Genomic DNA, 26,197 nt, shown 5'->3' with positions numbered 1-26,197 from the left:
TATCTTCGTGTCCTTATGACAAAGGGGTCGTGTTCTCCGATATTCGCCCGGATAAGGCGCGCCTTGACACTCATTACCCTGACTAGAGAAGGTTAAGACATAGAGGCCGCGTCCCCCCGAGCTTTCCGAAGAGGGCGCGCCCTTTCTTTGACTATGACCAGAATCGGCCATAACAAGTACTCCCCAGGTTTTACAGGCATTGGAGATGTCTATGGAACCTTTATCTTCTTTTTCTCGCATAATTTACTCGAAACCTATACATCCGGGCGCGTCTCCACAACCGGGCGCGTCCTTACTAACTTCAGAGCACTTCCTCGCCTTCTACCTGGAATTCGAAACGACCGAACTGTTGCAACTCTTGGCAAACAAATAAATAAAAATTCAAAATACGAAGCAAGGGGGACAGCTGTCCACGACTATAAATATCTCTCTACACCCCTATTTCTTCTTCTTCACTTTCTTTCGACATCTCTCTCTCCTCACCAGCGACCAGAGCTTTTCAAGCGAGCCACGCGTCTTTCCAGTGTCTATTTGCGAAATTAATCCGGCCAATCTACTTTTCATCCTCCAAGGTATGTTTTCCTTTTAATCCCGTCGATTCTAACCCAGTATATTGATAGATATGTGTATGTGTCTTTTCAACTGCCTGTGCGTTCTTCATGTTCTTCATTTTATTTGTATGTATATACATGTATCGATTTGCATATATCTGTTTCGATCCATCGAGATTGTAGATAAATGCGGCAAACCTGTTTACCTAATTCGAACTAAGCAACCACATCTCCGGGGGGCGCCCGCCTAACTAGGCGCGCCCTCACATCCTCTTAACGTAAATGATTCAATCATCGACGTAGTTTCTTTTAGCTAAAATATATTGGGACTAGCAACCTTACTCTTAGGGCGCGCCTTCTGGTTTCACCCACGTTACCGACTTGTTCCTTTCTATGTACACACCGTGTTTGGGGCGCACCACCTTCAGGATGCGTATAAGACCTTTATCCTTAGACGGCCTTTGTGCGGTCGTAAGCCATCGTCTCAGCTCAACAACCTGAATTCACATTCTTCGTTTTTACATTCCATTCTTTTTTATGGAAGAGGCGCGCCCTTACTATCTCCTTATTATTTACAGCTGACAGGTGAGGACGCATCCCCCCTTTTCATCCCTTCAGAGGTTTTCTCGCTCGACTTGGGATTTCAGTTTATCCACCCCAGTAAATTTCATCATCCCCACCACGTCCTTCGCAGATTCTTTCTGAGGACGCAAAAGAAAGGATCCTCCACAATCTTACCGGAGATAATATGGAGTGCACACACTCCTCTACTCCCCAGGCTATTACTCCACCTCCCTCAACTGACGAGGCTACCAGTACTCACACTGCTCACGGCTGACCCGCGGACTACGACTCTTCTATTAAAGACTGGTTTAGGGATGAACCAGAGGGCGCGTCCATCCCCTCCCGCAAAGGCAAAGGGAAGATGTATCAAATCATCTCTTCATCTTCAGATTATAACACTCCTTTTCCACCCAACAATGATGATTCTGACTCCAAAGTTTCGCCCAAGGATGATGAAGGCGCGTCCTCCACGTCTTCTGAGGACAATTGAAGATCATGTAAAGGGAGGTCCTCCTATGGGCGCGCCCGGGGGCGAGCTTCAACAATCCCCCCATCTCCTGACAGTTCCCCAAAGCCCTATTCCCACCCTCCTATACAAGAATGGGAGATGGATATAAATTGGTCAGAGTATGAGGATATGGAAATTACCTCCAAGATGGCTGAAGAGATAAAGAAGAGCAAGGGCAAACTAAGTTGCGTGGATCAGTCATCTACCATTTCCTAGGAGGAGCTGGAATGGGTTATGGATTATTACGAACAGTAAGGGACGGCCGGGGTGCCTCTTGAAGAAATGAGAGCACATCTCTTCGATATCTGGAATCATAGGATCCCTCGCACAGTTTTAACCCCTAGACATGTAAGTCTTGGAGGGGGCGCCCCTTCACGACTATTTTGAAAAAATATGCAAGTGGTTTGATGTGGCTCCTATCCAACTGTCCCCAAATTCTTATAAATTGGCAGCTGGTCTTTACATCCTATATAAAGACGAAGGATTTAGGGAGCCAACCATGGAAGACTTGAGCTACTTTCTTAGGCTCACAAGAAGTTCCATAGGTTACTATTTCCTCGCCGTGAGGAGTCAACACAACAACAAAGGTTTTAGCGAGGGGCGCGTCTCGCATTTTAAAAAATGGAAGGAACCCTTTTTCTACGTATACAACACCAAGAGGGTTCGAACACAAATTAATATTAATCCGGGTGAATATCCAACTTAGGGCGCGCCCCCCATGTTAAAATGTTTCTTTGGTTTTATATGTGTTTACCTCTAACACAACTTTTCTTCTAGTGGAGCACCCATTACCCTCTAGAGGGAGAGGCCTTTGATAGAGCACAACGCATCCTCAATCTTCCCCACGACAGGAAGAATATGTCTGTCCTAGTAACCACCCCTGCCTTGATCAGGGATGGTCTTCATTCAAAGAAAATTGGCACCAAAGTTCCCTTTAGGACTTTTAGGGATGGCAAGCCCATTCAAGAAAAACAGGGAAAAAAGAGAGTTAGGGACGATACCCCAGATGTCAATCTTGGAGAAGGTATCATATGGGCGCGCCCTGCGCCTCTAAGGGCGCGCCTTCTTACAAATGATGCTTTACCATTTTTATATTCATCCTTTGCAATTTCATTGTACATCTGTTACAATCCTGGATCTTATTCTTCCATTTAATTGCTGTAGACTAATTGGCTTTCCTCTGTTGCTGTTTTTGCAAACATTACTCACGTGCCTGGCTTCTTTACCAGGACGAAGCCAAGCTCCTCTGACGGCGCGCCTCTAAAAGTTCGCTCGTCGAAACAGGGTGCGCCTCCTCAAAGCTCAACTAAGCAAGTGATCAGAACCCACGATCCGGTCCCCAAGGAGAATTGTGCTCGGAAAAAGCTTAGGTCTGCCAAAAGGCAAAATCTCCCTACATCAACCAGTGCTGCAGTCAAATTCCTTACTGATGTTGGGGTCACAATCATGTCTGATGAGGAGCTTAAGACATGGCGTGCCAAGTCCGAGGAGGAGAAGGACACCTGGATTTTGGTTGTAAGATGTTGGTTCACAACCTGGATAGGGACGAAGCTAGGTCCGCCCAGGGGACGCGCCTTCAAGAATTAGAAAAGGAAGTCAGCCAATTGGTCAAGGATGCCAAAACCCAGGACAAGTTGCTGAAAAAGGCTGAAGAGGGAAAAGCAACAGCCGAGAAAGAACTCAAGGCTGAGAGGACGCCTTCACAGGCTGAAGTTGCTGATCTAAAAAAGAAAAACAAATCCCTCAATAATGACAACAACAAAATTTCTCAAGGCAATGACGAGGCGATTGAGGCGGCCTTCACAGAGGGAGTCAACAGCTATATTGCGACATTCCTTAACGGGTAGCCAGATTATGACTGGGCTCCCAAGTTTGGCAAGGTGGCGGCTGCCTATATAGTGGAGTTCCCTTCCCAAAATCCTGAACTTATGGCTTCCAAGAAGGAAGAGCTTGTCACGACCTTGGCCAAGGAAGCCGTAGAAGACGAGGCGCGACTCGTCCTAAGCTCCGTTATGCTCCTATGTTTTATTTTAAGTCCCCCCCCTTTTGCATTACACACTTTATTCAGTACCTGAATTTTGAGGAGCAGGCCTCTGTAAAACCTTGCAATTTGTAATATATATTGTCCTTTGAATCCGGCGCGCCTTAACTTTTAACTATGCTTTCTCCTAGTAGTGTAATGTCCTATTGTTATGATTTTTAATTTGCATTTCATATTATCGTGAGGGCGCGCCCCATCTCATAGATACTGGGAGTTATATCAATCTCTTTCTGTTCGCAACAAATTTATCCTCCTAAACACAAGTAGGGGTAGTGCGCGTCGTCCTTAGAGGGCGCGCCTTTCAATCTTAAAATGCTTAATTTATAAGTCACAGCAATTTATGTTCCATGAGCAGTCCGCATTTCTTAAGTACAAGGGTTGGGCGCGCCCCTTCCCTGACCTTTTCCTTGTTTTCATTTTCAAGTGAAAGTGAATCATGTTAATTGCTCTTTATGTTTACAGCCGATGCTTGTTTTTAAGTAAGGTAAGGGCGCGTCCCTTCTGAGGGCGCGCCAATTAACCCAAAATTTTTCATCCTTGCTGGGATAGTTCATATATTTTTCAGTACAAAGGTCATTACTCTCTAATCCACTTTTTCAAGTGGAGAGAGGGCGCAGCCTTTGGGTTATTTTAGTAACACGCCTGTATTAATAAACAATAAGACGTTGCATACACCATTGTACGGGGAAAAGAGTGGCTCTAGGCTTTTATTAAAGATAACTGAAACATAGCATGGCCTTTGGCCCATAGTTAGATAATCTGATACTAATGCGCTCGAGTATGAAACCACACTCGTCCCAAGGAGCTGTTAACCCCGAGGGGACATAAAAAGACTAGCAAGGGCCCTTGGCCAAGGAAGAGCATATATGTACTACTCCCTTAGACTAGGGATGATGTTTACTCATTGCTAGTCTACGTAGCCAGTGGCTACTGATAGTATTTCTTCAAGTGTTCCGCGCTCCAAGGTCTTGGAACGGGTTTTCCATCCAGGTTCTCCAATCTGTAGGTACCTTTCCATAGTATAACTTTGACTTTGTAGGGGCCTTCCCAGTTAGCCCTGAAGACTCCATGAAGGGGGTTCTTGTTGTTGAGTACAACCTTTCTGAGAACAAGATCCCCGACTTGAAAGGGACGAGCCTTCACCTTGCTGTTGTAGTACCTAGCCGTCCTGCGTTGATAGGCGGCCAGGCGAAGTTGCGATATAGCTCTGATTTCCTCAATCATGTCCAAGTATAGACTCTGATTTGTATCGTTGTCGAGTTGGTCGACGTAGTCTCTCCTAAATGATCCTGCTCCAACCTCGATTGGAACCATGGCCTCGCATCCGTAAGCTAGCACGAAGGGCGACTCCCCAGTCGTTGTCCTAGAAGTCGTGTTGTAAGACCATAGCACCATCGGGAGTTCGTCCGGCCAATTTCCTTTGCTATCTTCCAACTATGATGATTTTGTTCACTGCCTCCGTCTGTCCGTTGCTTTAAAGGTGGTACACCGCCGCGAAGTCCTTCTTGATTCCAAGGTTATCGCATAGGCCTCTTAGCTCCTTGCTATCGAATTGCTTTCTGTTGTCCGAGATCAGATTGTAAGGAATTCCAAACCTGCAACAAAAGAGTTAAAAACAAAATCTGTTATTTGTTTGGCTGTGATGGTGGCTAAGGACGCGGCCTCCGCCCATTTGGTAAAGTAGTCCACGGCTACGACTGCATACTTTACTCCTCCCTTGGCTTTAGTGAGTTCTCCGATCAAGTCTATCCCCCACATGGCAAAAGGTCAAGGATTGGTCATGGTGGTTAAGGATGTGGATGGGCTGTTGGTAAAGTTGGCAAATCGTTGGCACTTATCACATGTTGTTAGGTCCAATCAGACGTAGAAGGGGGGGTTGAATACGTCTATACCAATTTCTTCGATTAATTCAATTGCGGAATAATTCTGTTTAAGTCTAGTTAAATTAATCGTAATCAAACAACTCCAGCAAGTCGGGAAATATTCTTATATTAGAAATAATCCTCGGGTGCTACAGATTCCAACACGTGTGTCGGCTACAGAGACTACAACCACTCCAATACAGACTCTCGATTAAATCGATATTCAAACTTTGCTCTCGAGAATGTGTATAGTGTGTGCACTTACAAAGTGTGTAGTTAGTCTCAAATGAAACTAAGCTGAAAGCTGAATTAGCCCAGATGATTGCTGAGAATGAGAAATTGAAGGGTGCATAGTTGGTGACCCTAGAAAAGAAAGCTGATGAGGGGCCATCCAGTTCTTCTAGGGATGAGCTTAAAGAAGAAATTCATGAGTTGACTGTCGAATTGAGATCCAATCATGCACTTTATATGGCCAAATTTGATGATATCGACAGTAAACTGGATCAACTCCTCAGGAACTCAAAGTCTAATGTTGATCCCTCCAGAGAGGATCCCTCAACTAAGGGGGAGAATAGAGATAGAGGAGACAAAGGGGACATGGATGACAAGGGAAATAGCTCGAATCAAAGCAACAAAGGCAATACTTCTGCATCTGCTCCTGACAATTCAGAAAGGTCAAAAGGCAAAGAGCTGTTACATCAATCTGATAATGTCTTCAACTCTGACAATTATGATGACTTTCCGAAAGACATGGATGATGATGACGTCTTCGATGCTACCTATCGTTAAGTAGAAGAAGAAGAAGGTAAATTTGATGAGAGTTATTTGTTTCAGGATGAAGAACCTGTTGATCCTGAACATGAAGAGAATGTACGGAAGTTTAAAGCTAAGAATGAAGCTAGGAAGCGCAAGCTTCGAGATTTTCAAAAACTTATAGAGGTCAAGTTGATAACAGAAGAATAGATCAAGATCGAGAAGCAGAAAATTTATGATGCTGCCTGCAAGCAGAAAAATCTTGATATAAGGAGGAAAGAAGGAAAAAGCTGGGACATTGCAAAGAGGATCTTTAATGGATCTCAAAGGGAATCTTTCGATGGCAGGAAGTTCTTATCTTTGATCTACGATCTCCGAGAGGTAAACCCTGATGAGGATATCTTTATGCATGCCTTTGCTTTGGAATTGGAATACTTAACTGTGGCAGTTAAGGGATTGCTAGAAGAGTGGGAGCTGATTGTATATACACAGAGGAATGGTTTTTTCAGATTGTCTGTTGAATTTATCAAATCATTCTCTGTATCTGAGCTTTGGGTACTTCACAAAAAGGTTAAGCGTTGCTCCAACCTGAACGAACTCCTTCGCGACAAACTGCTGGATTGTGCTGTCTTCAACAGTCCTCAGGTTGTTAAGAATCCATATTGTGTTAAGTTCGTCCACAAGGAAGTCTTCTGCACTGTCTATCTCAATGAAGAAGCCTTGCCTAAGTATCTTGCCAAGCGACTGGCTCTAGCATCCACTCTACTTCGAACCAAGGGCTTCGCTTCTAAAGCCAAGTCTGATGCTGATGATGTGATCTTATCTTACTGCACCCGAAGAAATATTTCTCAATACTTTCGGAGGATGAAGGGTGTTACAAAATCTCAGCCATTAGACTTTCGTGAAGACCCTGTGGAAATGGAAGTGTTACATCAACTGGCTCTGGCAAGAGAACGTAAGAAGCATGGTGAATCCACTACATCAGAAATGCCAACCAGAGAAGAACCGTCAACTCCTATCCTTCACAGTTCTGATATAGAAGAAGGAGAAGTTGATCTTTAGATTTGATAAGGAATTTGTTAAATATGTTCAGAAAGAACATCCTTGTGTAATCTAATGTACTTGTTTGAATTCTGGTGAATGTTTAATTAAATACCAGAAACTTTTTGCTATTTACAATTCATGTTTAATCCTTTGTCTTATCAGTTAGTTGAGTTATCCTCTCGATAATTTGCATGTTATCTTAACAAACAAATAGGGGGAGATTGAAAGGCATATGATAAGCTTATTTGTATTTAAGAGTATCAACTCAACTCTGATAAGAAAGTAAGTAAATAGCAAGCACTATTGAAGGAATCCGTACGAAGAACGTCAAGTGATTTATTAAAATTATATGTCTGAAGAATTTCAGGATGCTGCTGCACACCACTAAAAGAAGTTCATTAATATGTTCAAGCCTCAGTGTACAAATAATATTTTGTAGCACATCCAGAAGTCCAGAAGGTATAAAGTTTTAATACTTTATTTATTCAGAAGATTCCATACTATTTCAACTTATGAAGAAGAACTACGAAGACAAAGACTCGACGAACAAGCCACTTCTCAAATGTTTATTTGATATAGAATATTTGATTCAGCTAGATACAGATGAACCAGACAGTACATTTGTGTGTCAGCTACTCAGATTAAATATTCTGCATCAACAATAGGTGGTCGTTCAATCAAGACAAAGAATCAGATCTTTTAAAGGAAGTCAGAAGACCTGCTACTGAAGAATTGCTCAATATAATTATTCAATTAATTTATTCACATCTCAAAATAATTGTATAAGTTATGTAATTTATTTATTAATTAATTCACACTCGAATTAATTTAATTTATGAATTTATATAATTAATATAATTAAGTGGATACTTATTGGATTAATTATATTGAGAAAATCATTTGATTTTGTGTTTTTGGGCACGGTATGACAATCAAATAGATTGTCATACCGCACCATGTCATCTGCCATGGTCAGGAGGCATGAAAACCAATTGGTTTGTCATACCGAATGACTAAGGCATGACAATGGCAATTGTCATACCGAAGTCATAAGGTATGACAATCTATTGATTGTCATGCCACTTGAATGACTTAGGGACCAAGCTTTATTGTCATACCGTTTGTCATACGGTTGTCATACCGTTTGTCATACCTTCCCACTTGTGCCATGACAATGCTTCTAATTGTCATACCTTCCCTTCTATTTGTCATAGCACTTGTTTAAATTGTCATAGATATTCCTAGAATTGTCATGCCTAGCTTTGTCATACAAGTTCAAGGTGTTGCCTATAAATATGGCTTCAACCTCTTCATTTGTTCTTGTTCATTGCATTGTAAACTTTCAAGTTGTTAGTAACTTGCTATTGTTATATCCACAATTTTCTGTGCTTTGATCACTCGGTTGTTTTAATCCGCTAAGTTAGAATACTTCCTGTCAAATTTATTCTATGAACCAGTGGACATTAAAACGAAGCATATTAACTGTATAACGACTTAAAACATTGTTATTTTAATTAATTTAAATCTGATTAACAAATTATACTCCAATCAGATTATTCCGCCGCGATTATTTTGTGACGATTGTATTCAACCCCCCCCCCCCCCCCTTCTACAATCGTATCTGGACCTAACACTGCAATCGCAGATTAGTATCTCTTGTATGTGATATTATTGGAAAACATTGTATTATTATTGTTTGTTGAATTGTTTTAATGATATCTATATTTGAAATTCATGACCAAATGAGAAATATGAATTTTAAGGTCTTCTTTTTTAGTTTCTTGGGTACTATACTTGTTCTATATTCTGATTCGGGATGATGTTATTATTTGTAGAACTCCTTGTAAATGAATAATTTACCAGTTTTTGTCATTTTGTTACAAGCACTCTGTCACAATCACATATCGAAAGAACTGGAGCTTAATTTGAATATCACAGTTGCATGATTGAGACGATGAGGAAAAGCTTGATTCCGTGTAATTAGAATTACAAACAATAAGTTCACAGCTAACTAGAAAAGTTAATGTCAAACTCGTCTGCATCGAGACATCAATATGTTGATAGGTTTGTTGCCCCCTCCAAGTGATATATCTGTCCAAAATTCAAATGAAAGCAGGAATAAGGGATGCAGAATCCTTTCGTCCTTGTGTAAATCTGTCCTGCAACTCCACAAAAGACAACCAAAAACATAAATAACAGGTCTTGCACAATTTCATAAATGTTCACTACAAGTAAATTTACACTTGTGCAACTACAACACTATTTGTGCTTTAGAATCTACAAGACGGATGTGCAGTGGATTATCACTCGCTTTAATACCGGACGGGTTTCCCTCATTAGCCGTTGCTTCAAAAACATTAGTCTGTAAAAAAAGCAAGACCAACCTAACACAACCAATAAAGCAATATACCATTTGGAAGCAGTAGACAACTAAACATCTACACCAAAATTAACAAGAATTACACCCATTGATGAGTTTCGGAGACTTCTAGTGACTTTTGCTTTTTTCCCAGCCGTAGTACAAATAGAAGCTGACTGTCCCGTTTCCAATTGGAATTGTGCAGGCCTCTTACCAGCATTGCTTCCAAAATTCTCTAGAGGAGTTACAAATTCTTCATCTTCCTCGCTCATGTCCAATTTTCAAAGGCGGTCATCTTCTATCCTCTCAATCCTTATATCCTGCCTGGTTAAGACACTAGAAGAAGATTGTCCACCCAAATTTCCACTCTTTTTCCCGTTCCCTGGAGTGTTCCATCCGTCTACCTTAATTGTATTATTTATATTTTCATCTTCATCTAAATTTAAAAAAAGAGGTTGCTTCTTCGGCAAATTAAACACCCAAGGACTTTCAATAAGTCTGCTACTACGCCTTCTCCCTACACTCAAGAAACAACATAAGGAAATCAAGGGGGGAAATTTCTGGGATACATGATACATGTTGTATGCCAAACAATTAGAATATAATGCGGTACACAAACGAAAGTGAGGATTCTACTAAATCAAACACCTTCTGACATACATTTGAAGCACTCAAGGAGCATAAACACTTGATATAAATTTCACCAACACTAATCTTAAATGCAATGTGCGTGACTTGAATTGGTAAATGATTTCAAGACTAAACATCATTAAACTTTAATTAAGTAAAAAAATCCACACTTTTAAAGCAAAACTCATCCACAAGACCACAACAACATGTTATCCTACTGGTTTAATTGCTACCGTTAATGTTAATAGAGGAGGTTAATTATGTAATTTACTTAACAAAAAACATGTACAGGTATAATAAACACACTTTAATTTTGATTAACACTTAAACTTATCATCTTTCCTTTTCCTCTTCCTACGCCCAATTCACACAACTTCTCTACTTCAACCCTAGCTTTCACGATGTAAAGGAGTTGGAAAAAAATGAATAAGATGTTCACACCGGGAAAACTGAATTGATGGAGGAAGTTCTGAGAATGAATGCAGACGACCCCGTAAACTAGTAAACAACCAACATAGATACAAACATTTATGGACCAAACATTTTAATTTTGACAAAATGCATTCGTTTAAACACTCAAACACAGTCAGGATAAATACCCAAAATGTCAATAATACAACCTGATTGGGAAATATAATGAGCTAAACAACTAGTCATTTTATTTTCAGATTGCTTAACAAACAAAATATAAATATTCTTGATAATGAAAATGATTACAAGGGTTTCCCGAGCAATCCAGTCGACACCAATATCCCTGAAAATAGTAGGGTCACAATTGACCTGCGCATATAAAAAACAGGTGATAGTCCCGTGTTCATACTCGTCAATTGCGTCAACTGAGGCTAGGGTTGGAGATGTCCCTATATATTGAACAATCTTTCATTGTGCAAGGTGAGCTTTTGCAATAATCACCATCATTTCAGATTCAAAACAGGCTTCCCAGATCTCCCAATACACCAATTGAATCATTATCAAACGACCAAAAATAACAAAATTGAACAGACCAAAACATAATAAAACACACCAACCACTCCAAAAGGAGAGACACAAACCAGTCCAAAAGGAGAGGCGTAAAACACCCAAAAGGATGGATGCAAGAATCAAAAATCTCACCCGAAAGATGAATATTTTGGAAATTTATTGAAGAAAAAAAACAAAAACAAAATAAAGGAGAATAGTCTCTTGCGGTGACTATGATTATTTATATTGAGTGTATGAAGGCAAGGAGTAGAAGGGGAGAGAAAGGGAAGAGAGAGGGGGTCGACTTTCACTAGGGTTTTTTTTTTTACCAAACGACCCAAACATTTTTTATTTACATGTATTGTGTAGTTGTATAGTATTAACACTTGACAATGACATTTATTTTAAAGTATTTTTAAATTAAATACGAAAACTAGGCCTTAATTTGACTAAACAATTTAGTGGAACTCCTACGCCTTCAAACCCACCAAATGAAGCAATAGGGGTAGTCAGCAGACAGAAAAGAAGAGGGGAAGACCTTTTACTCATCCAAGAAAGAAGAATTAGTATAATCTCGATCAGTAGAAATCTTTAGAGATTTGTGTTGTATGCACTAGTAGTTAAATTGTTTAATATTCACTATTGTAAATTATGGACCATGGTTAATATTTTGTAAATGCAGAATTACAATGGCCAGTAGGAAACTTTATATCAATGGCATGTGTTTAAGAAAACTCTATATCAATGGCATATGGTAGTTTTGTGTTATTTTCTCTTTTCATTTGATTTTTTATTCATGTCAGGAATCTTGTGTCACATAAGTTCAGATATTTGAGCTTGTTTAGGATGGATAATATAGATGAGCGTGGATGTGTATTCAGCCCATATAAGATGTCTCTCTTAAATTTTTAACAGAGACCAATAGAATAACCTCTTTGCAAGTTTTAAATGGTACAATAAATTAAGAGTGATTTACAGTTTGCACCCCTTATGTTTAGGCGCTTTTTCAATTTGGTCCCAAACAATATTTCTTGGCAATATGCACCTTAAAGTTTGAAAAGTGCTTCATTTTGCACCCTTTTGACCACTCTCCGTTAATTGACCGTTAAGGTTAACAGATTTCAGGTTTTCACTTTGCACCCCACAATTTTAATTTTTTTTCATGAGTATTTTGAAATTTTTTTTCATAAATGTAAGCTCTCACCCTTTGAAGCTGATGGCGCAGCTGTAACTGCTCAAGTAATGACGGAAGATAAGCTTATAAAGTCTGCTTTGGATCCAGTGGTGGGAAGTATAACTTTAATTCTTCTGGACCGTGTGGCTCGCCTGTCTCAACTACCTGTGCCAATCCTTCTGAGTATATCAATTGGGATGGAGTCCACCACACTGAAGGCATGAACAATGTTGTTTTCTGACTTGTTTCTCCATGGAGCTCTCACCAGCCACCATTTCAGTACCTGATAAGCATTAAAAAAAACTCTGGATGACTGATAACACTCATCAACACAGGATTGTCATGCTTATCAATGTGATCAACCATTCAACTATTAATTGCTACTGTATGAAGTGTTACTTATGTAATAATTTTAGATTAGAGTTTATATTCTAATAAACTGTAAGCTTTATCTCAAGGCCGGAACTTGTTTGCAGATTTGCTAGGAACGGTAAATTATCTTAAGGACATGATTACCACACGAAAGGATAAAATTTAACTAAAATACTTACAACACGAAAGGATAATATTTCCACTAAGGGTGGAAAATCCCAAATATATAAATACCTAAAATACATATAATAAAGGTAATAAGACTTGTCAGTGAGTATTGTTGTAAAAACAACTTATCGATTTCATGCTGTCTGCTGCAAGAAAGGTAATAAGACTTAGTAATGCAAGGTTATACTGCAGCAATGTGAAAGAACTGATGCACAGGGGAGAATTCACTCTTAAGTTCCCCAAGCTTACATTTATGAAAAAAAATTATTTCAAAATACTCATGAAAAAAAATTAAAATTGTGGGGTGCAAAGTGAAAACCTGAAATCTGTTAACTTTAACGATCAATTAACGGAGAGTTGTCAAAGGGGTGCAAAGCGAAGCGCTTTTTCAAACTTTAGGGTGCATACTGCCAAAAAAATTGTTTTAGACCAAATCGAAAAAGCGTCTAAACATAAGGGGTGTAAAGTGTCAATCACTCATAAATTGACTAAACATTTTCTTCACTTGATAGGTCAGTTAAAAGTTATGATCGAGTACGGTGATGAAATATAGCATTCCCTCATTCCCAGACTATTTCATTCTTGCAAGGCGAAGGTACGAGAAAATATTAAAGCATCAACACAGACTTGAACACAAATTCTACTATTCTAATAAACCAACAAAACATAAACACAGACTGAACTTAAATATAACATTTTAGTTACACTAAGTCAATAACACTCCTGTTAGACTGACATTATTCTTCTGGGCACCTCGTTGAACTTTGATTAAACTTGCACATCCGGCTTCCCTGTAATACCAAGTTCTTGATCAGCGTTTGTATAAGCATGGTTGCTTTCTTCCTTCGACGCTTCACGATTGCTCCGAATCGGATCATACAGCCCATCACCAGTAATAGAGGCATATATAGCAACACTGATGGAGACAACATAAATGACCAACGCAATGGCCACAATTGTGCAAAGAGCCCAGATAGCTTTCCTTGCTTCAGCACTTCCGCAAGAGTACAACCCTATTCGAATCTGAACTACATTAACAACCGAAAGCAAAAGCAGAATAATTCCTGAAACTGAAGCACTTGCTGTTAAGATCAACAGGGAGTCCTTCAACACAAATCCTTGGCGAACAAACTTAAATCTCCTAGCATCCAAGCTCAGAAAAAGCTTAAGAACTTTCGCGACAAGGCTTGATAAAAGGAAGCAGGCGAAGGCCACCACTTCGTAGAGGACCAGCATTTTGGCTACTCTTGGACCAGCGTTACACTCCTCGCGATTCTCCAGGCTGTGGATGCCTGGCGAAGCCTGGGACAAGCCAACAAACACAGCCAAGGTGAATAGTGTGTTGACATTAACAAGATCGTCCAGTGTTCTGATATGAACTTTTTTTCGATCATATTTTTCTTCTTTTTGCTGACCGTTCCACCTCACTATAATTGCATCGACTAGTTCTTCTGCTGGAATTCTCCTGTCAGTCATCTGAAAAAAAAAAACCCAAAACCAGATCAAATTATAAATATATATATACTGAAGTTTGGCATTCTTTCGAAGATTGAAATATCAAACAAGCTCACCTTGAGTTAACGAAGTAATTGCTGGTAGTAAATTTATGATACTTCTACCTCTCTATGACTATATATATGGATAACAAAACATAATGTGAACGATTGAGCAGTACATGAATTTTCTAGTATCAGATCCTGCTGGCTGGTTGTTTCCTGCTCACATGCATTATTTCTACCATACACATTAATTGATATCCCTCGGTGGATATATAAAAAGAATGCATCACAAAACACCAGTATCTCAAAATGAATCAAAATCGACAGAAGACTCTGACAACGGTTAGGAAAAGATTGAGAGACTTCTTAATTTATTTATTTATTGACTTTTTTTAACAAAAGACACTGAGTAATTTTTTTATTAATTTTAAATTTTGAAGATCTAGACTTAGATTCAAAAATTTTAAATATCCCAAACAAAATGAATCACAAAACAAGAGCATCTTTCATCCGATACAAGGAGACTTCGGAGCTCGAATATTCTGCCAAATAGTAAGGGTTAAATGGCGTTTTGGTCACTCAACTGACCGGAAACTTACAATTGGGTCATCCAACTCAAAAAGCTGTCAGTCACATCATTATACTCTTAAAAATTTTCATTCAGGTCACTGGCCGTTACACTCCGTTAAAAATTTGACGGAAAGCTGACTAAGCGTCGTGACTTGGCTTTAAATAAATCCACCGTGACATGTACAGTCAGCTAAAGTGGCATCTTGGTCACTCAACTGACTACAAACTTGCAATCGGGTCATCAAACTCAAAAAATTTTCATTTAGGTCATTTATCATAATATCCGTTAAAAATTGAAAAAAGAAAGAATTAAAAGCTACATACTTATAAATCTATTGTCATTTTATAATATCTTTTGGTCATTATAAGTATGTAGCTTTTAATTCTTTCTTTTTTCAATTTTTAACGGATATTATGATAAGTGACCTAAATGAAAGTTTTTTGAGTTTGATGACCCGATTGCAAGTTTGTAGTCAGTTGAGTGACCAAAATGGCACTTCAGCTGACTGTACATGCCACGGTGGATTTATTTAAGCCAAGTCACGATGATTAGTCAGCTTCCGTCAAATTTTTAATGGAGTGTAACGGCCGGTGACCTGAATGAAAATTTTTGAGAGTATAATGATGTGACTGACAGCTTTTTGAGTTGGATGACCCAACTGCAAGTTTCTGGTCAGTTGAGTGACCAAAACACCATTTAACCCCAAATGTAATAAGTTAACGGTTTTTCTATGATGTGCTATAGGTACACAATAAGCACAAAACTTCATAAATTTAGTTTGCTTCGAATGGCTGACACCCTTTAATAATCATGACCTCCCTTGCATTCACAACAACCACACCAATCAAAATACTTCAAATCTAAAAATTTTAGTGTTTAACATATGCCGATAGCCCACCCATAAGTTAACTTTCAAAGTTTCTAATCTGAATGTCCATGGATGAATGCGCATGGCCTTGGCTTCATTGAATACGTTCATATCACCTTACCCAATTTCCGATGCTTTTTTGCCCGAAAAGACTGCGCTGCCTAACATAAGTAAAGACATTTACGGACAATGTTGTCAATAATTGACATTATTTAACCCAACAGTATGTTCGTATAACGACAAAGCCCACAAGTCTGAAACTTCGTTCCTTGCATAACACCATGGAAATCATCTTGCACAATTTTTTCAATTTTCTCCGTTCAAATATGTATTTAGAAAGATAAACAGCGATTCAAACGGTGCTCTATATCAATTCACTACGCTGTTAACATTCTATAACTTTAAAAGTTTCAATCGAAAAATATCCGACACAAATTTTTTTAATTTCATAAGAATAAATATATTACAAAATGTATATATTATATTAGTAGAGTAGGGCTCCTTAGAAACCTACTTCCATTAAAGCCCTTGGAGTCCTCACTGATCATCTTTAGTAGATCATATTCTAATCCTATGACTGATGGAGAATAAGGAGTTATTACTTTCTAAAACAAAAAATTGTCTAATTATTCCTAAACATGGGTGAGTATGGCAACTACTAACGACTAGGAAATTCGCTCGACAGTTACCATTTTTCAATTAATGGTGGCTAATCTTGCAGCTTATTTGATCCCGCAAAACAGAGCTCTACTCTATGTTATAAAGCATAACATTTTAGCTAGACCAACCTAATTAGGTCCAATTTCGATCTGAGCACATATTTACTCAAAGTAGAGCATCCCCAATAATGAGTGAAGGTACGCCATCATCTTCAATTGCAGAATCGAATTTTGTTTTTTTTGTTATTTTAATTGTTGTAGGATGTATATATGGGGATTAATTTCGTTTTTGAAATGCATAGACTGTTACAAGTCACTGTATTGTTTGTAATGTTGTTTAGATCAGCGTATTTTGGAGATAATGGCCTGACAATGTTGTGTGCTTTTGTGGATTAGGACTTTGGGACTATTGGTTAATGTCTTGCGATTTTATTTTTTTAGGATATTTGAATATTGCAGCACCATCCTCATTGATTGTGTGTACTATAGATTAATTTAGTTAGAACTATAAACCTTATTTTGTTCTGCATAAATTTTGTGGAAAAAGATATTCTATTATCCTCAGTTGCATGATAAAATAGTTTTTTCGGTGATTTAAATCATTGTAGGGTTTTTGTATGAGAATTATTATCATTTCTTAAAGTGAATAAACTTTTGCCTGTCACACGCTTTTTATTGTAAATTGTAGGATTTTTTTTATGGTGATTTAAATCATTGTAGATTTCTCAAGCAACATCGTTCGTTGGTTTTAGGCTTAATGACCTTTTAGCCCTCGAAGTATGGGTGGAAGTTCCGATGCGGCCTCGAAGTTTAAAAACGTACCTTTCGACCCTCGAAGTATATTTGTCGTACTTTTTAGTCATTTTTAAAAATACCGGTATAAATCGGGGGATAAACTTGACAATTCATATTCGGGGTGAAGTTTGAGCGTACCTTTTAACCCTTAAAGTATACATCTCGTTCCTTTTAACCCCTAAAGAATACATTAAAATACATTAGATGTTCCTTTTAACCCTTAATTTTTAATGCCCCTTTTAACCCTCACGTGTGAAATGTCAACTTTGTCCACCCCGTTATCTACCGGTATACGCCATAAGGACTAAAAGGTACGACAAAGATACTTTGAGAATCGAAAGGAACATTTTTAAATTTCGAGGCCGCATCGGAACTTCCACCCAAACTTCAAGGGCTAAAAGGTCATTAAGCTTTTTATTTTGCAAAGGGCATTCCTAACATATATAAGTATTATTGGACATATATGTCCCGTGAAACCATTTTTTTGGATATTGATATCACATTGTTCTGCGATTTTTTATTTCTTCAAATGACATTCCCATGTAATGATTACTATGCTAGTTTTGCCGAATTAGAAATTTTGTTTATGATATTGTGTTGATACTAGTTTAGACATATTGATTGTATGAACAATGTACTAAAATTAGTTAATATTTTTTTTGAAACAAAGGTGTTAATCTAATAATAAAAGGCCATACGGCATCTACACCAATGATCGAGTCGAACAAACAGTAAATTGCAATCGCCTGATCTCACAATGAGACAGTTAAACGATATTTTGAAGAAAATGTATGTACTAAAATTAGTTAATATTATAAATCATGATTTTGTCTGAATAACAATGTCATACATTATCAAATAATTAAATTATAATGTGTCATAAGCACATTCATTAAAAAGTTTGATTTCTTTAATTATTTCTAGATTGAGATTATGTTTAAAAAGGGGAGAAATATTTCTGAATTGGTATATGCAAAATCTTAATTAGTATAAATACATCGGTTAAATTAATGTTAGCTGTGTAAAGTTTTAACAATTTCCTATTCTTATAAGCAACATGAGTACTTGTGCTATTCAAGTTAGAACAAGTCATGGTGAGTGACCATGTGTGCGTTTCTATAGATTCCCGAATGGGTGTCACTACATCAGCGTTAGGGGGATAAAGATTTACAATTTCCAAATATCCACTAAAGTTCGTCCTCAACCGGAAATCTTTCGAACTCTTATACACACATATTAATATATATAAGGTTATAACATACAAATGTAACTAAAATATGTTAAAATTAAACTACTAAAATGATAACTTCATATAAAACAAGATGAAAATATATATGTACAAGAGCCAATAAACTCCTGAGACTACATTGTATATCTTCTGTGTAATAGAAAGATTACAAGAGTTTAAATATATTTAAACAAACAAGGTGGTAGCGTAAAAACAGCAACCACTTCTTATTATTTCTCCACTTCTAAACCTAACTGACTACTACTTCCACGTACTAATCCTACATACGCTGTGAACCAGGCTGACTTATTCAAATAAACAAAACATATTGTAAACATAAAATTTAGATTAAAATCCCAACAATCTCCCCCTTAATCTAAATTTGCCTGAAGAAATCCCCCTAGCCCGTATGGCTTTTAAACTTAACCCGTCTGGTTGGCCCGTATGGCCTTTTGTTTTGCCCGTCTGGCATCCTGTTCATCAGCCTGTTAACACCTACATGCATGCACACAGTCCACGCAAAGTCGACAGTTCCAACCATCCAAACCTCCTCATGTTTCGCGGCCTTCACACACTGCATATTGACACTATCGGCACTCCTTTTAATACAGCTCAAAAATAACCAAGTAAACAGCGTTATTTCTGCCTCCAAGATTCTACCACATTCCAGTGCTACAACGTGAGTGTTATATATGGTGAATGGGCCTAGAGTGAATGGACCTCTGCACATTTAAACCCCTGTAAATGACAAACGATTCTTCTTGTCTGCTCCTCTGTTGATGCTTTTCTTGGGACTTCTTCCTGGCCTTCAGCTTCATCCCATGGAGCTTCTTCTCGAAATGAATCGTTATCCTTCCAAAGAAATTATAGTTACATGCTTATTATTGGAAGAATAATGTAACATGTGTTCGTGGTGACGTGTAAAAAAAATCCCTAGACTTGCAAGTGAGTAGATCCTTTAATGTATTTATTGAAACATGGTTACTTAAGAAACAATTGAATAAGTAGAGGGCATAATACAATCAACTAATATTCTCTCATTTTAATAGCTAAAATAACCTAAATTAGATTTAATAAATTTTGGAGAATGTAATAAAATGCATCTTAAATGGAAAAAGGAGAGAGGTAATAGCAGTGAGACGACAGTGACGGAGATGTGCGGCAAGAGTTGTTATTTTAGAGCTCCAGGGTCGAGCAGGAAAAACCGAAACCGCAAAAAAAATCTAAAAAAACCGAAAAACCACATCGAAAAAAACCAAACCGCAAAATAAAACCGAAAATAACCGAGATAAAAAATCGAAATTAGTGGTGCGATTTTATTTTCGGTTTTATGCTAAAATCGCACCGAAATTAACCGAACCGAAATATATATATATATATATATATATATATATATATATATATATTATATATATATATATATATTAATAATAGTAATAAAGCACCTTAGTCATTTTTAAACTTCACATCTAATTTTATATGGAGGTTCTTCTTCCACAGACCCGTATTTGCATACTTGCTGAGTCACTTAAATAACCGGGCACCCAAATATTTGGAGGAGCGCTTGATCGAAAACTAGGGCTATTGTGATTTGCCACAAAGCAGAAATATTTCTGGTGTTAATCTGCTGATCAAATTTTATTATGAAACTTATTCTACTTTTTTTATTTATGTACGTTTTGAAAGCTTTTTATTTGAATTTCATGATTAGTTGATTTTGGGTAATTTTATTGACTTGACATCATCTAATTTCTTGTGAAAATATGTACTCCCTCTGTCTCAGTCAATTGTATACGTTTCTTTTTCACTGCTCGACACGCTTTTTAAGGCACTTATAAAACATAGTTCTACAACTTATTTGTAAGATTTTCTTTTTTTGTATAAAAGTATAAATGTTATACTTTTATACAGAAAAAGAAAATTTTAAAAATAATTTACAGAACTATATTATATTGAAGCATTAAAGTCCGTGCCGCGCCCCCGTCCCCCAATGTATATTATTGACTGGGACGGAGGGAGTATGTTTTAGTTTTTATTGTGTATTAAAGTTTTTTAGATGAAAATATGTAATATTTCATATATCCTCATATAGAAACAAAATAATAACTGAACATATTGTACATGTTCATGAAAATTTTATATTTTTTTTAAAAAATCATTATGCACAAGAGTAGCAAATAATAGTAGAAAAACCGAAAAAAAACCGCAACCGACTAATGGTTAACCGCAACCGAAAAACCGTTTTAATTGGTGCGGTTACGGTTAATGATGATTAACCGAACCGAACCGCATTCATCGGTTTAATAACGATTAATGTTCGGAACCGCACCAAACCGCACCATGCACACCCCTATCCAGAGGATTGAACTACAGCCTATTGTATTTTGGGACCAATTAGCAACAAAAATGAAAATAGAGTGAAGTGGTGCCCGATAAATACAAAAGCATAGCACATGCGTTCGCCTATCATTTGGTCGAACACGTTATTGATCTAATAAATGTGTTCGTCGTTAGTAAGGCCGAACACAAAGATTTTTACAGCAGTCCATAATAATTTAATTTTATTGCAAAATATATACAATGTGTTCATCCTGAACTCGGCAATTTGCAGCTAGTTGTGTTCACTCTGTTACAAAGACAAATATATAAAAGCACAACGTACGGGAATAACCACTTTTGTCAATTAAACGGCTAGGATGACAAAAAATGTGAAGTAGCCTATATATGTATAGGATTTGGGCTCTTAGTTAAGCCCCCATCTTCACAGAAATAACTTAAGGGCCGTTTGGGTTAACTTAGAAAAAATGAATTTTGTTTAAAGTGAAAAATTGAATTAGAAGTGAGAAGTAAATTAAGACTCATAAATGATTAAACTGTTTGGGAAAGAAACATAAGTCCTGAAACAAAAACTAGCATTCTCAGCTTCTTGTAAGTTCTTCTATCTTTTTACACAAACAAATACCAATAAATACTTCTAACTTCTAAATTCGGAAGTCGGGCTTAAAAATAATAGCCACACACCCCCCCTTAGTTTCTTCCTATCAAGAATAAAATTTGTATACAACTTATTTTCTCGTCTTGCTAATTCAATAACTTGATGACATAACAAAGGCCCAACAAAATACAAATATTAACATCCAAACTCAACTTTCCTCTGGAAAGATTCCATTTCAAGTCAATACAGAAAACATAACTCAAAAGTTCAACAAATTTGTATGGGGACAAAAATAAACAGTACACCAATATTTCAAGTACTCAACAAATTTGTCTACAGGAACAAAACTAAGTAGCTGGCCCAATTTGATTAAACCATTTCATCCGTGTTCTCTTCTGACGGGTCACCAGTAATAGAAGCATAGATAGCAAAACTGATGGACACAACATAAATTATCAAAGCAATGGCAACAATTGTACAAAGAGCCCAAATCGCTCTCCTTGCTTCCGCACTCCCACAAGAGTACAGACCTATTCGAATTTGAACTAAATTAACCACCGAAAGCGTAAGCAGAATAATTCCAGAAACAGATGCACCTGCTGCTAAGACCAACAGGAAGTCCTTTAAATCGAATCCCGAGTGAACAAACTTAAATCTTATGCCATCCATACTTAGAACTAGCTTAAGTACTTTGGCAACAAGGCTTGATAAAAGAAAACAAGCAAAGGCCACCACTTCGTAGAGGACGAGCATTTTAGCTACTCCTGGACCAGCATTACAGTCGCCGCGATTCTCTAGGCTGCGAATGCCTGGTGAAGCCTGAGATAGGCCAACAAACACAGCTAAGGTGAATAGTGAATTCACATTAACAAGATCATCTAGTGTTTTGATATGAGCTTCTTTCCTGTCAAACTTTGCTACTACTTTTTTATCAGTAGTTATTTTTGTCACTAGAACTTCAGCCATCTGGAAAACAAAAACAAAGTTAGAATAAAGTGGATCACAAACAAATGAAACTTAACAATCTGTTGAGAGATTCAAATATTATGAGATAAACTCACTTGAACTGAAGTGGCTGCTTCTAAAGTCTTATTTTTCCTGATTAACTCTTGATGTTTGATGATCCTCACATATATAGGGAGGGAAGCTCACAATGATTTGACAATTGAGCATATAATATTCTTGTGCATTTGTTATCTAGTTATTGTTTTATGCCCACTTGAAGTTCTAGCATTTACTAATTAAAATTCCGCATTATTCATCTGCTGGCTTCATTGAATGGTTCAGACCATGCCAAAATATAAGTTAAAATATCCTTATAATAATAATAATTTTATTATAACAATAATAAACTAATTAATAATAGAAGCATCATAATTCTATTGGAAATAGCTGAATTTTATCGTGTTCATACATATTAAATTAATAACTATATTCAAACTATTAACTAAATTCCTCATGCACAATGATAATGTGCGAGAGAACGTATAAAAACAAAAAGTCAAAACATTTTGAAAGAGACCTGAAGGCAAGTTGTCCATTGTGTAGACGGTTTAAAAGATGAAACTAATTTTAATATGTTTGAAAACTAAAAAATAGTTGTTAGATAATCATGTACTCATCTCCAATAAAATATTGATAGTGGTTTTGATTTTTTACACATAATTTCAGGTAAAAATATATTTCGACATATTATTTCTAACTTTTAAATAATAATATAGATATTAAATTTTAATTAAAAAATAAACAAATGATATGTAGGAATATAATTTTTTTTTGGTTTTCAATTACCTACAGAAAATAGAAGAACTTTTATTTAAAATTATAAGGAATAATCATCCATCTTTATCAGCATCCATAAAAAATGCCGAGTCAAACGAAATATATAAAATTTCTTAGTGATTATGAGCCCGTTTGTCTCAGATTATGACATATGAATTAACGTCACATATGACTTAACGCGACTCATGTGATAACACAACAAAAAAACAAGGCAAAACCGATCGTAAAAAATGGTCGGTTAAACCAAGAAACAATCGGTTTAAGCCTTAAAACCGACCATCAGCGTGGTCGGTTTTAACCTGGTCGGTTTTGACAATTTGATCGTGTTTAAGCCATAAAAAAGACCACAAACCCGTTCAATCTTATTATTAGCATAAACTCGCCGAGTTGGGCCCTACATTGTCATCTGGCGCCACGTGAACGCAAGTGCCACGTGTGAAATTAAAACCGACCATAATCGGTTGGTTAAAATGTTTGACCTTTTTTGGTCAAATATTTTGGGAGCAAACTAAAATTGACCGCAGAAGAAGGTCTGTTAAACTGGTTGTTATGAGTTTTTGGTCAATTAAAACCGACCGTTTGTGGGTCGGTTATAAAGTTTGACCAAAACGGATGAATATTTGAAGCACAAGGAAACCGACTGCTTGTGGTTGGTTTTAACTTGCTGGTCGGGTTTAGAGCAGAAGAGGATCGGTTCAAACGTTTAAAACCGACCGTATGTGCACCCTGCAGTCAAGTAAAATCGATCACACTAAACCGACTGCCTTTCCATGGTTTCGGTCGGTTTTTTGGTTTTACTGTAAACCTGGTCGGTTATGTCTTCTGACGTTCACTAACCCCTTTGTGACGAGTATTTTTAATCCATTTTCCCAATAAAATAAAAAATTTATATGTATATAGTAGTTTTAAAACCGACCGTCATCGGTCGGTTTTCATTTCACATAAAAAAACATCGTCATCTTGCCTAATAATTAATTAAAAAATTGATTACATTTATCAAAATACGTAACCGACCGGTCCACTAGTCGGTTATGAAGCTGACACGTCAGCCGTAAAACCGACCGTTCGTCATCCGGTCGGTTAAAATAAGTCGAAGTCTTGCTAGCAAGGTAAAATAACGTTGTCCTTTCCAAAACCGACAAATTTAAGCCGACTGCTGACTGATTTAAGCCCGACAAACATGACATATATATTTACTATCTTAAATATAATGACGATATTCATAATGATTATAACTATTTTAGACTTAATTAAAAAATTCACTACATCTGTACAATCTCTTAATAGGCGAATTCATCTATAATCAAACGCAAAGTATTAAAATTCAAAATTTAGTTACCCTCGTGTAACTTTTTCAAGTAATAACAACTATTATAATACTGTTATGAAAAACTTTCATATCAATCATGATTATTTAGTATAACAATTATTACACCAACATAACCACATTGTTAATAAAATTATTCGTTTCAATTTTCAAAATCAAATAATTCAATTTATGAAACAACTATAAAAGTCTTATCACGTCAGAGAATTCTGCTAAATAGGAAGTCAATAATTATACGCACCTGCCTCCCTCCTTTTCTTTCTTTTATGAGGGTTTGCTCATTTTCAAGTAAATCGAAGCTTCCAATGGTTTACATTCGTTATATTTATTGTTTACCCTCGTTAATTTCATCTCAATAAAACCCAATCTTTTGGGTGTTTGTGTGTTTCTCCTTTTGGAGTGTGTGTTGTGTCTCTCCTTTTGAAGTGTTTTGATATGTTTTTGTCTAGTTGTGATTGGGTTTATTTAGTGTTGGATCTGTTGAGAACGAGTTTATTGATATTTTTGGTGATCTGCAAAGACTGTATCGATTCTGGAACGGTGGTGATTATTGGAAGAGCGCACCTTTCACAATCAAAAATTGTTCATCCTTCACGGGTTTACACTTTCGGCATGTTTATAGCTGGTATCCGGCATGTAGATAGCTGGGGTGCCTTCGGCATGTCTATAGCTGGTGTCCGGCATATAGATAGGTGTGGTGCCGCTTCTCCAATTTCAATTTATACCATTAGTGTTTGTTAACATTGATCTAACAATGATTTTTACGTGATATGGTCAATTGTGATTTTACTATTTCTAGAGATGTTGGTGCAATTTGGATGGTTGGTGATGTCTTTCATTTCGTTTTAGGCTTCAAAAATTTTTAAATTCTATGTGTTAAACGATGGAAACAAATCGTCTAATTGTTTTTAGTATGTTATTTGTTTTACAACTTGGTTTGTATCGGCAGTTGGAGGTTTGTTTTAACTTAATAAAATCTTTTTGCATTTGTCAAAAAAAAAAAAAAAAAGTCAATATTAATATTATTGATCAATTCATATTAATACAAAATTTAATTCTAACCTCTAATTTTCATATGAATGCAGTAAACATGTAAAAGAAGATGGCAACACTGTCAATTCACAATACACGGAAAATGAAAATGAGGTGGTCATTCTGTCATTTCATGAAAACAATAATATTTTAAAAAATGAGAATAAAAATGTTATTGTTAAATATAAACAATAATATTTTAAAGAATATTTTGAAAAATATTATGTTAAATATAAACAATAATATTTTAAAAAATGAGGATAAAAATAATAAACATCATATTCTTTTAGATAATAAATTTAACAGATTTATTCATAACTATGTTTTACGTCATTTCATAAGTTCTCTTAAGTTGCTTTAACTTGGATGAAATAGTATGAAAGGAGAATAAAATGAATTTTATACTCTAACATGGTGTTCATTAAAAACTTTATTCCTTCAATCTACTATTTTAACTAAAATTCTAACGAATACACGTTCCATTTGTATATGATGCAAGAAATTTATACTAATTC

The 26,197-nt window shown here is 36.7% G+C and overlaps 1 protein-coding gene and 1 long non-coding RNA gene across 2 annotated transcripts; both read right to left on the bottom strand.

The window, feature by feature from the left end:
• Window positions 1–13,613: 13,613 nt before the first annotated feature.
• LOC108218234 (uncharacterized) lies at window positions 13,614–14,805 on the bottom strand. The gene is made up of 2 exons (XM_017391142.2): window positions 14,558–14,805; window positions 13,614–14,462 (listed from the first exon to the last, which is right to left on the bottom strand). Exon 2 carries the CDS (start codon window positions 14,460–14,462, stop codon window positions 13,755–13,757), a length of 708 nt encoding a protein of 235 aa, XP_017246631.1. The 5' UTR covers window positions 14,558–14,805; the 3' UTR covers window positions 13,614–13,754.
• A 6,931-nt stretch (window positions 14,806–21,736) lies between these two features.
• LOC108218178 (uncharacterized) lies at window positions 21,737–22,742 on the bottom strand. The gene is made up of 2 exons (XR_010291358.1): window positions 22,603–22,742; window positions 21,737–22,507 (listed from the first exon to the last, which is right to left on the bottom strand). It is a non-coding gene; the product is annotated as an uncharacterized LOC108218178 (long non-coding RNA).
• Between the last annotated feature and the right edge of the window lie 3,455 nt (window positions 22,743–26,197).

The sequence above is a fragment of the Daucus carota genome, chromosome 4 (genome assembly GCF_001625215.2).
Source record: "Daucus carota subsp. sativus chromosome 4, DH1 v3.0, whole genome shotgun sequence".
Taxonomy (NCBI): Eukaryota; Viridiplantae; Streptophyta; class Magnoliopsida; order Apiales; family Apiaceae; genus Daucus; species Daucus carota.
The sequence above is the reverse complement of the archived record's forward strand: the minus strand, read 5'-3'. Positions and strand labels throughout refer to the sequence as shown.